The sequence below is a fragment of the Macrobrachium nipponense genome, chromosome 9, assembly GCF_015104395.2.
Source record: "Macrobrachium nipponense isolate FS-2020 chromosome 9, ASM1510439v2, whole genome shotgun sequence".
NCBI lineage: Eukaryota > Metazoa > Arthropoda > Malacostraca > Decapoda > Palaemonidae > Macrobrachium > Macrobrachium nipponense.
The window spans coordinates 26,105,821-26,117,868 of record NC_061110.1 but is presented as its reverse complement, the minus strand read 5'-3'; the positions used below and the strand labels follow the sequence as shown (position 1 = coordinate 26,117,868).

The 12,048-nt window shown below is 37.1% G+C and overlaps 1 protein-coding gene across 1 annotated transcript; it reads right to left on the bottom strand.

Annotated features, from left to right (window-relative positions):
* Positions 1–4,532: 4,532 nt before the first annotated feature.
* LOC135218418 (prefoldin subunit 6-like) lies at positions 4,533–11,264 on the bottom strand. Its single transcript, XM_064254724.1, has 4 exons — positions 11,069–11,264; positions 9,529–9,599; positions 9,034–9,158; positions 4,533–6,004 (listed from the first exon to the last, which is right to left on the bottom strand). Exons 1-4 carry the CDS (start codon positions 11,148–11,150, stop codon positions 5,884–5,886), a joined length of 399 nt encoding a protein of 132 aa, XP_064110794.1. The 5' UTR covers positions 11,151–11,264; the 3' UTR covers positions 4,533–5,883.
* Positions 11,265–12,048: the final 784 nt, after the last annotated feature.

The window sequence follows — 12,048 nt, the reverse complement described above, 5'->3', positions numbered from 1 at the left end:
CGAAAAATTATAATTAACAGCGCCATGAGGCAAGCACTGAAAGTCCAGAACAACGTAGCCCAAACCTGATGTAACCCAGCGACTGCCTGTAGATATATTTGATATCAGGTAGGGTGTGATAGTATGTGAATCAAGGAAGACAGTAGGTGTGAGCAAAAGACTATAAGGAAACTTAGTGTCTATGAAAGCCAAGGAGACACTTTATGAGGGGGTTATTGACCCTACTCCCCCTTTATGGAAGAGAAATGTAAATGAAAGAAAGAAGGTTGAAGTTTTGAAGGAGAACTAATTGCACATTTACATAGGGTGAAAGAATATCTGTAAGGGAAAGAAATGTGAAGATGTGTATTAGTGGTAAAAAGATTAGCATACATGAAAGGATGTATCAGTAGTTTGAGAAAATTTAAACATTTGAAAATAATTGTAAAAAATGTTGGGAGGTAGCAGAGGGAAAAGACCTAAAAAGCATTCAACAGATGGACTGACAGACATAGTAGAAAAAGACTAAGTGGGGAAGATAGGAGATGAAGGGCAGTGTGTGTATGGGGTTTGACATGCTACTGATGACCCCTCTGTGTATGTGTATAGAGTAGCTGTGATTAAGGAAGGTTTTGCACAAAGGATTCATTCACAATTCAGTAGTTTATAGTGATCACTGTCTTGTCTTTTCTCTGGCATCACCCTAGGAAAACTGTACTAGTGTTTCAAAAATCCATTCCCATCATTGGCGCTTCATAAAAACATGAAAATAAAAGAAAATGGGAATTTGAACAATTTTTAAAAAACCGAGCCTAAAAGACTCATGTTATTAAAACATTGTTATATGACTTAAAAGCCAGTTGTTAATAATGTTATTAAAACATTGTTATATGACTTAAAAGCCAGTTGTTAATAATGTTATTAAAACATTGTTATATGACTTAAAAGCCAGTTGTTAATAGCCAAAAATCAAAATCTGAAAAAATATGAATGAAGTGATCTGTTTACTTGAATGCTGTATAACTACAGTACAGGCAGTCCCCGGGTTACGACAGTGTCGGCTTACGACGTTCCGAGGTTACGACGCTTGTCAATAGACGTTATTTCCAGGGTTACGACGCATGTTCCAGGGTTACGACGCCTACAACGCTCATCTGGGAGATGAAATATGACACCAAAAATGCAAAATAATCAATATTTGAAGGTTTTTTTCATGAAAAATTCCATAAGAATGCAGTTTACATAATTTTCAATGCACCCAAAGCATTAAAAGTAAGGTTTTCTTAGGATTTTTGACGATGTTCCGGCTTACGACGCGTCTCAAGAACGGAACCCCCGTCGTAACCCGGGGACTGCCTGTATTGTACACAAAACACATGTATGAAGAACTAAAAGTGAAAGCAAATACGCAGTCCTGTCATTCACAGGTGCAGTATCTCAGACAAAGTAGTATAATTACATAATATTCAAAAAGGTATATAATAAAAACAGAATAAATGATGGCTGGTGGCCGAAAGCTATCAAGAACAATGACAAACACTGAGGAAAAAGAGAGTCAAGTGGTGTGTAACGATATGGAAGTAGTTATTAAGGAAGTACAGTTTGCTCAATTTAGAGATTTTAAAAGAAGCAAAATACATTCAGTAATTTGAGAAAGCGCAGAGCCTTGGTCTGGTATATGGACCCTTTATAGGCAAAATGTAAGTACTTCCTGGAGTTTTGATGGGTGGGTATCTGAAAATATCGATAGCTTAGGCCTAAAAATAGCATGAAGTCTTCCTCACTTATGGATGCCAAAACAAAGCATGTGGTTTCCATCTTGAAAGGAGTCTCACCACCGAACCCCTTCAAGGAAGAAAAGTCAAGTGATTGGCCACCATCCAGGAAAAGTCTAGTATAGAAGCTGAAGAACTGGTCTTCTTTGATTTTCTGTGGATTTTTCTCCAGCATCACCATCACACTTGCCAACTGGGCCCAAGCTCCAGACCAACCTTAAAGGTAATGTGAAAATGAGAAGGGTATGAGAGGCAAAGGATGGTGACACTTGAAAGTTAGTTTATAACCATCCCGAAGGGCACACAATGTCCAGTTCTCTGGCCTGTTACTGCCACATTATTCAGTAACATCAAAATTAGCCCCCAACTATACTCATTGTTTTTTTTCCATCTGTCCACCCGCCTGTGGTGTTTGCGTTTGGTAACACTGTGTCCCGGGCTTTAGATAGTTACATTCAGCTTACATTCAACAATAATATCCTATTTCGAATATTAACGGCATAATTTGCATACAGTAAATTATTAAAAAACTTTTCAGTTGCAAATGTACACCCAGATATCCTTTTTACCTAAAACTTACACATAGCATAACTATCTAAAGCCGGGGACGCAGTGTTACCATATGCAAACACCACAGGCGGGTGGACAGATGGAAAAAAAACAGAGTATTGGTTGCTAGAAAGCGGTATGTTACTTCTTAATGTTTCTTTACTTTTTCCCCTTCTACCTCCCTCAAAGCCTGAGAGAGAGAGGTTTAATAGAGCAGGGAAGTCTGTGAGCCCGTTTTCAAAGAAAAATTACAAATTTTTAATCAATTTGTATTTTTCATAGCTAACAAACCTGAGGTATTAACAATAGGATAGAGACCATATCCTCAGGAGTCTTTTTCCTTCAGGTAGCTCTCTTCGGCGTCGTTCCTCTTATTGAGATCGTGCTCGGTTGGCTACTCATTGACATGTACTAGACTCGTCGCACACCCACGTACGTGATTCGTCCCGTGAATGCATATGTGGTTCGCCTGGCAGACATGTATGTGATTCTTCCCACAAACATGTATGTGGTTCATCACACGAATGTGTACACGGTTCAAGTCGAGACCATGTTCAAGTGTTGCGTGGCGGTGTTTTGGAACCCTCGGTCTCAGGATTTTCAGGGTTTAAGGCCTACATTCCAGCCAATAAGGAATTAGATGACTTTTACTTTGGGTTTTGGGTACTTTGGGTAAGACGTCAGCTATCGATACACCTTTTCTCCACTACCACCTCAACTTACTCTTCAGAAAGAATAAATCAAGAACCTATTAACTTTGTAGCACAAGGCTACTCTTGGCTGAAACATGTTGAGAGAAAAGGATGCAAACTGAATCATGCCTTATCAGGGCAATGTTTGCGAAAAAGTTTGCCTACTGGTGAGAGAGGAAATTGGAGCCTTCTCTTTCAGCATTATCTGGAATTTGTTCAGTCTTCTTCAGAAGACAAACTTGTAATAGTGGTTAGCCATTCCATTCAATCAAAGGTCAAACCAAGAGAATGCCTGGAAAGGGGAAATTGCAACTAATTCCATGACTTAACTTGGTAGATGAGAAGAATGTCCCTTCTGATTGCTTGGAGTCTCTTCAGAGGCAGGTTATTCATCAGTTTGCAGACAGACAAGTCAACCTAATGAAGAGTAGCCTGACTCTCTGTAGCACATACGTAGAACTGCTGGTGTGTCAAGAGGTATTAGAATAGACATGGAAGAGCAGCAGGCAACAAGTGATATGTATTGTTTTTTCGCCTTTAGACCCCTCTAGCAGGTGGAAACTACAACAGTAGACATGTCACTTTTGCTCCAAAAGCAAAACCTTAGGTTTGTCAGCCAAGGGATCTGTTCAACACAGCTTCATGTCACTTCCATTATATCAATGGTCACATGAGAGCTTAGTTATCTCACAGAAGCACTTCTCCAACTTGGCCTCCACAGATATAGGACTGTGTCCATACTTCCCCAGAAAGGAACAGCTAGCATGGGCACATTCCCCTGCCAGTACCCCTCTTTCCAAGAAGTCTAGAAGGACAGGAGGTAAATAGTGAACTCTCAAACCTCTGGGGCTACCCCTATTCCAATACATACTATATAAATGAGCACAATTGTCTCCCTTTAAAGAAAAGTGGCAATTGCATGACACCTTGGAAATGGAATATAAAATGTAAGCCAAAGGCACCTTTAGGTCATTCATTGTTGAAAGAGGAAATTGAGGGTAAAAGGTTTTAAAGGTGTAACAGGAGGAAAACCTCACAGTTGAATTATGAAACAATTGTTAGGAGAGGATGGCGAGATGGTAACGAATATGAACAGAGGTCCAGTGAGAAAACTGAAAGGGGTTGCACCTAGGCGCCAAAGGGGCATACAAAGAATTGTTCTTCTTTCTTGTTTTCTTTGTTCGTTTGTTTGTATGATGTTTTTACGTTGCATGGAACCAGTGGTTATTCAGCAACGGGACCAACGGCTTTACGTGACTTAATGAATCACGTCGAGAGTGAACTTCTATCACCAGAAATATACATCTCTCACACCTCAATAGAATGCCCGAGAATCGAACTCGCGGCCAATGAGGCCTTTCTTGTTTTTAATCTGAAAAAAAAATAACAAAAGCAACTTTCCAAGCAAATCTATTGAAGAATATTATGTATCATTATACCATTTAAATTAGGCCATATTGACTCCCTTAGATGCTTTCCTTGACTTACTCTGAAATATTTACTTCATGTGCATTAGGTATGAAAAAAAAAATCTAGGTAGTTACATGACATTTTAATTCAAGGAAGCTGTAATATTACAAAACGCTATTAATTTAAACAGCACAGGCAGATCTGATAAGGTAGATCGCAAAGACAAAACTGTAAGAAGGCTGCAACATATCAAGAACATACTGTAATTAATATAAAATATTTATGAATTGTGACTGTGGATACATATTATAGTACAGTATGTGAAGAAATGTCAATAATTAAATATGCTTGAAAGTCAAAAACTTCATTTCATGTAAGTGAATAAAACTTGAATGTTTCAAGGAACAAATCTAGCCACTGTAACCTCTATTATATATCAACAGAATTACAAAGAAACAAGTGATTACAGTCACTATATTTTTATTACAATAAATATTTCCGAGCTAACCAAATATATGCTTCATTTCTGCAAGCATTTAGGTTATTCCTTAGCAGCTTTTACAACTTACCATGCATGTTAGATATACAAATCTTTCCCTGACTAATAAGGATGATCACGATTCAGCTTTTGATTCCCTTAGACCACTCCATGTTAGATACAAAGCCAAATGACTAGTTCCAAACAAAATTTTGCCATATTCCTTATCTAACACTATAGAAATGTCTAATTGAAATTATCACATTTCATATATTAAGAGATCTTTACCTTTACAGTTAATTCTGAATACAGAAGAAAATGCCAAGAAGAATAACAGAAACAGCTATCCTTACTGCAAGTGCATTTGTTTGCTATTCAACTTACTAAAACAATGCACTATATACCTTGCTAGGTACAGTAAATCTAAACATATGACAACCTTTTTTTGGCATTGTTTATCTCCTCCTTATAATACTGTACATATATATCCTGTAATTTTAATTTATGCTTAACTAAAACTTTATCCTTTAATGAGTGTGAAAAAGTTTAATATTTGTTCACATTATGAACTAACAGGACTCATAACTGATATGAAAACCATCACAGCCCTCTAAACGAACAACTCAAAATCTAAAAAATTTATAGAGATGTAATAAACGTAAATCAATAACAAAAATGATTGCGCAACATAAAAAAAAGGAACACAAGGGAATAGCTGACAGCAAAAATATCCCATTTCAACAATCCAATACCACCAATATGGGGGAGATGAGAAAAGAGAAATGGGAAGACCTGACTTTTCAAATTAGTTGGGAGGAAATGATAAAATGCATCTGAGTTCATGTTTAATGCCAGTCTTGATCATTTATTTCCTTGCAGTCAATCACCTTTGCATTTATATTGCATGAAGTCAAGCACAGAAATAAACTGCTATGGAAGTGATAATGAAGGCAACAAATGACATTCAGAAAATACGCAGGAAAATTATTACGTAGTTACACTATTGGGATCCTTGAGCTTTGATCATGATTTGCTGCATCTGCTGTTGTAGTTTGGATATACAATCACGTTTTTCATCTGCTTTTTTCTCTAAATCTTCCATGCCATTCTCATGACGCTTTCTGAAAAACAAAATGTTATCTAAAACTGCAAGAAAGGATTGGGAGGAAAGAATATAAGTGAAAGAACATATAATTCATTCTTCTAAAAGTTTCCAATTACTTAAACTACAAAACTGATAAAATGAATAACATACATATGATGACCATTATTGACAGTAACTGTGAAAACCATATACACAAGTACAGTTTTCTACTGAACCGAGACTGATTAGTGCTACAAATGGGTTCCCAACTATATTAGATCATAATAAATTACAACTCTAGAAATTTAACTATTGTGTAAACTAAAGTTGTTGAATTGACAAAACATTTCTTTTGAAGATTAGTTTCAAAATGATATCCATTGTTTGTTTGAAAACTGGACACACATGAAATGCACATTTCAAATGTTATGACTGGGGTTATTCACGCATGGTCACGTAAGTTGTAAACAATTCAAAGGAGATAGGATGATATGACTTCCAATAGGCATTCTTTTTGGGATGCAGAACATCACAATACAATAATGAGTTTAATATGCTATGGTTGTTACTGTCAGATTCATTACTCAACAGACTGCCATTTGTTGAAGATAATGGATTTTAATGATATAGTAAAAATAATTACAATATGTGTACTGTGTTTAATCTGGTCATGGCACTTGCGACTCAGGCCGCCTTACCAGCATCTTCATTTCATTTAATATGCCTACAAGAACAGATGTCCAACTTACTTCAACACCTATCCAACTTTGTGTAACTTTTGAACTTAAATCTTAATCTGTTAGACAAAGAGGTTTTAAGGCCATTAATTTTGATGGGCATGTATAGTGCTCCTAGAATCATTGAAAATTACAAATCCTTGTGGTGGCATGTTTTTAATTACAACACAACATAGTTGTAGTGTGAAAACAAAAACATTCTCCGATTAAGATATCTGGATTATTTCGCTGAATACTTTTAGTCAAATCCCACATCAGATAAGGTCTGGAATAATCTGTATAAACTGAGTAGTGTGGCGAAGCAAGATAGAGGTGGTTCACAAGTTGTACAGATTTTTTGGGGGAGTACTTATTGATTTGTTAGGTTGAAGTATTGTTTCCATGAATTACTTTGTCACTTTGCCATTTCCATTCTAATTTAGCTAATATCTGACTGTAAATTGGTTTCAGTTTTAATACACAATAAAGTAGTACAGTATTGGAATTTTCTCAATTTGCAGAGGACAAAATTATAAGAAATTGTTAAGTCTTCTTTGCAGACCATACATTTTATGGCTTTTGATGAACTAATTCTGATCCTTCTCACCAATCTGATATTTTCTTTTTAATAATAATGCTGTTGAATACAAGTTGAAATCAGAACTCCTGCAAATGAGATCCTGCAGAAGGCCAAGACTCTTCAAGGAGAACTTCCAATTCACTGTAAGGTTGACTAATAAAAATTCTGGCAACAAACTATAAACTGCAGAACAACATCATTGATGGGTGAAGTAGTTTTCTAACCCTTGCACTCACCAGTGATTCTAACCAGAACGGAAAGGATCATTTATGTCACCACCTCTCTGGAAGAAAAATGAGAGCAAGGACTTGCCACTATCTGAACACCTCCCAAGTACTTGACAGGAGAGAGTTGGGAGAGATTCCTTTGGAAGACCAAGAAGATAGTAACTAGGCAAGACTTCATGCCTGGAGAAGGAAGAGGGCAGAGCACACAAGTCATCACACTGTGTCCAGCTCTCTGTTAAAATCACATTATTCCCAAGAATGGAATATAGAATTTAGGCCAAAGGCCAAGCACTGGGACCTATAAGATTATTCAGCACTGAAAGGGAAACTGACAGTAAGCAGATTTTGAAGGTGTAACATGAGGAAAACCTCACAGTTGCATTAGGAAACAATTTTTAGAGGGTGGAAAGTCAATGGAAGAGAATATGAAAGGAGGTACAGTAAAAGAAATGAGAGAGGTTGCAGCTAGGGGCCGAAAGGATGCTGTGAAGACCCATAAGTAATGCTTATAGTGCACAATGTGAGGTGCAGTGACTGCACTAACCCCCTATGGAGCATTACTTCCAAGGACAATGCTCAATATCAGCCCCTGATAAATGGTGCCAAACTTGTGACTAACCTACAGCTTCTATAGGAGCTTTGATTCCAGAATGGGTCAAAGAACAGCATCTCATCTACACGAGAAGAGCATTCTGAAGAGAAATCATGAAGGATAAACCAGAGAAGATTCCAGCAGCCCTCCCGCTCTCAATCTTCAGTAGTCTGAAAACTTGGAAGAAGGAGAGAACAGGAAGACAACAAAATCATGATGCTTCTCTGAAAAATGCTCAATGATCCACACCAGCAGAAGAAAATATGAGACATTCTCATAATGAACAAAACTAAGTCGTACTGTAAAGGTAGTTAATACTATGAACCATGATATAATGGTTATGACTTGGCAATCATTCAGCCTTAAAACAATTTTTGCAAAAGAAAACAGCCTGCCAAAGTAAGAGAATCGAACTATTTGTTGTTCAGGTATCCATGACATAATGAACAATACAAAAAAACCAAGGCATGAAATGTTATTTCTCACTATTTAGGTATCCTTCAGATACTGAACAAGCCAGCCTGAAAATATCCAAGTAATAAGCAGTTTCATAATCAAGTTGAATTCCTTAATCAGGTCTGTAGACATGACTTAAGGAAAAATGATTGGGTTGCCAACAGATGAGTTGACAGTGCCCTGCCCATCACCTACCTTGTTGCCTTACTTCAATGACCAAACAGGCTGTAATTTAGCCATATAAAAGTTAAAAGGTCTGTATTCTTGTAGAAACAAAGAAAAAAGTCAGGCATGTGTTATTTCTTAAATATTCCAATCACACATTAGGACCCATCGGTAATACACAATTGTTTTGGTAATATTAAAATGAGCAACTTAGGATAATTCAATTATTCTAGAAAAATAACAAATCCTGACATGGTCTCCTCCAAATTTATCTGGCTAAATGAGATTCCAATTTATTAAAATTTTGATATTATAAAATATATCCCTTACATTTCTTGTTGAATATAATCGATTCTCTTGCCCACATTTTGACGAGCTTCTTCTAAGTCTTGCCGGATAAGTGCTGGACCAATAAGCTTGTACACAACAGCATTCATATCTAACAGATCCAACTCCTGTAACAAACAGAAAAGTTGTCAAGTAACTGTGGCAAGGTTAGTCATACTCCTATAATAAATTTTAAAAATGTTTCCATCCTTTAATTACAGGACATCATTTTCTGGGTTACTACAATACAAGTAATGAAATTATAATTAATTTTCTACCAACAATCAACAAAAATTTATTTTTCCCAACAAATGGCCACAAGAAACTTCAGAATGAAAAACCAAATCATAAATCTGTACACATTTGAAATGTGAAGACAATTTTCAAAATTTGTTTCATTTCATCTTATTTTACTGTACAGTATATACACAGTTTCAGGGACTAACAACCTTTTCATCATAGCGGTAATAGAAATTTGCAGACTGAAACCTTCCATACCTCTTTAACTACTTTATTTTCATTGAGCTGTCCATCAAGCTGAGACCGTAATGTTGTTGTTTTCGTCAGATCTGGGGAAAAAAGTTAGGATATATTAATATCTATATTGAACAAGTTCTCCAGTTTATACATACATATTCTGAAGACTGAGGTTAACTGGTAAAGAAAAATTCACTCAAAGATTTAACAATCCTGTTCTTGATACTGACATACTACCTAACTTTCACTAAATGTGAAATAAAATTAGGCTAAGCTGTGTAACAATTGGTACAGAGAAAAATCTACAAATCAGTCAAGCAAAATTACACAAGGCACACAAATCCATTTTTTTAATTGTCTCAAATTACAGAAGTAATTTAGTAATCTCCTAATAAGCATTCTAGCATAAGCTAAGGTAGCATGTTTAAAACTCTTCACTATTCCTGCCTTAGTCCCAATACCATTACTACTTATCCAACTTCCATTTTGGCTTGTTCCTTGGCCTAATTCTTTCTTTTTACCTATTAACCTGATATAGACCTAATTTCTTTATTATTTTATTTTTTATTTGTAGACCCTTCCACAATTTTTTTTTTTTTTTGAGGGGGGGGGGGGGGGGGGGGGGGGCTCTTCTCTGAGCTTGGAAATAGCTTAATCTCTTTCTTTGTCATATCTTGATCAACAACTGACCTATACACACTTGTTGGAGTGAATGTTGAATGAGGGGTTAGGGCTAATGTAGCCGTAGTAATAATTTCTGTGGTTGGCATTTTAGAGCGAATATATGACCTAATTAAGGTGACCCTGGACACAGTGGCCTAACCTGCCCAGGGACCCTCCCAAAAGTTTTAACCCCACACAGCATTTCTACTCTTGACTGAGAGTGTGCAGAGTATAAAGGGGGTAGGTGTGAGAAATCCCACAGAGAAAACAGGCCAAACCTAACCTTTCCTAGAATAGTACTGTGTCCTGACCAAACCAGACCTTACCTTCCTAATCTGGGTTAGGACACCATGCACTGACCTGCCCTCCCTGTAACAGAATACCGGAAACAGATCGGCCGGACACATGGTCTGACACTGGCTACAACCTAACCAATACACCCTCAACCTAACCTTTCCTAGTGTGTTGCGTACTGACCTAACCAGAGCTTGCCTTCTTAACCTGCTTTACCTAGGGCGCTGTAACCTGGCCTGGTTGAGGGAGATTTTACCGCCATCCCCAAAACCTGAATTCCCTCGAGTAGCCTTACCTATCACTTAGCTAACATCGAGCACATGGACTGACCTAGGCTACCCGAGTCCCACGAGCCCATTTCGTAAGGACCAGAGTGAGAATAATGTTATTGATCTCTCAACAGGCTAGGTAGGTAGGCTAGATCCTACTCTGCTGTCGAGTCATGCTGATGGGTTGAAAGTTGATGACAGGTTGAATTCTGATGACAAAGTTAACGCAATTCTATCGTAATGCAATGACATGTTACTTCGATGGGATAAAAGTAGAACCACTCTTGGGTTGGAAGGACATGACTCATGGCCCAACAGCTAACCTCCTACTTTACCTTTTTGTATTTTCTTTAATGCCACTAATTCCCCCTCGAATTTTTTCTGCATTTGAGCCACTTCCGCGCCGCCGGGTCCCATGATTGAGGGGTCAAACAGCAAATTTAATGGAAAATCCCGTCAGGTGTGGGTACAACGAATGTTCGGGAGGCAACACGAAGGCGTGAAGGCAAATAACAACACAAGGGAGAATGTTCCCGTACTGAGGTCTTCACATTAAAGTAAAATATATAATGTCAACGGAATTACGGAACAAATATAAAAATATGGGTTGCATAGAAAGTGGTAACAGAAAAATTTTAGATGTAACTGAAAGAATAAGAAGAATGAATGAAGTTATGAACAAGGTAGCCGTAAAAATATTGTTAAAAATACTGAAAGAAATTACTAGTGGACGCCTAACCCCTCACACCTTTGTGCATATTTTATTCATAAATAGCACTTAAACCATAATTAAATGTGTAAGAGGATAATTAAGTGTTTATTATATTCGTGTTATAACAGCAATAGATGTAATAATAATAATAATAATAATAATAATAATAATAATATGAATAATAATAATAATAATAATAGTAATCATAATAATAATAATAATAATACTTTATTAAAAGTAATGGCTACTTCAGCAGCGTTACACTTGTAGAGATTCTTCTCTATTTTGCGAATAGCGGCTTTTTCAGTGCTACTTAAACAGGCTAGTTAGAGCGCCTATAGAGGTCATGGTAAAATACAGGGTCAAAATAGGTGTATAATATTTGAATTTTACAGATAAACTATGATACCATAGTCATCAAAGTCATTAACGATTTTCTCTCTCTCTCTCTCTCTCTCTCTCTCTCTCTCTCTCTCTTTCTTAAAGCGAGCTTTCGTCTGGAGCTGCCAGACATCCTCGGGCTGGGAAGCTGAGGGTGGACTGATCTTGGTACGTTGTCCGTCCTCCTTATATCTGTGGTTGACAGCAGGGGGTCTGCCCCAT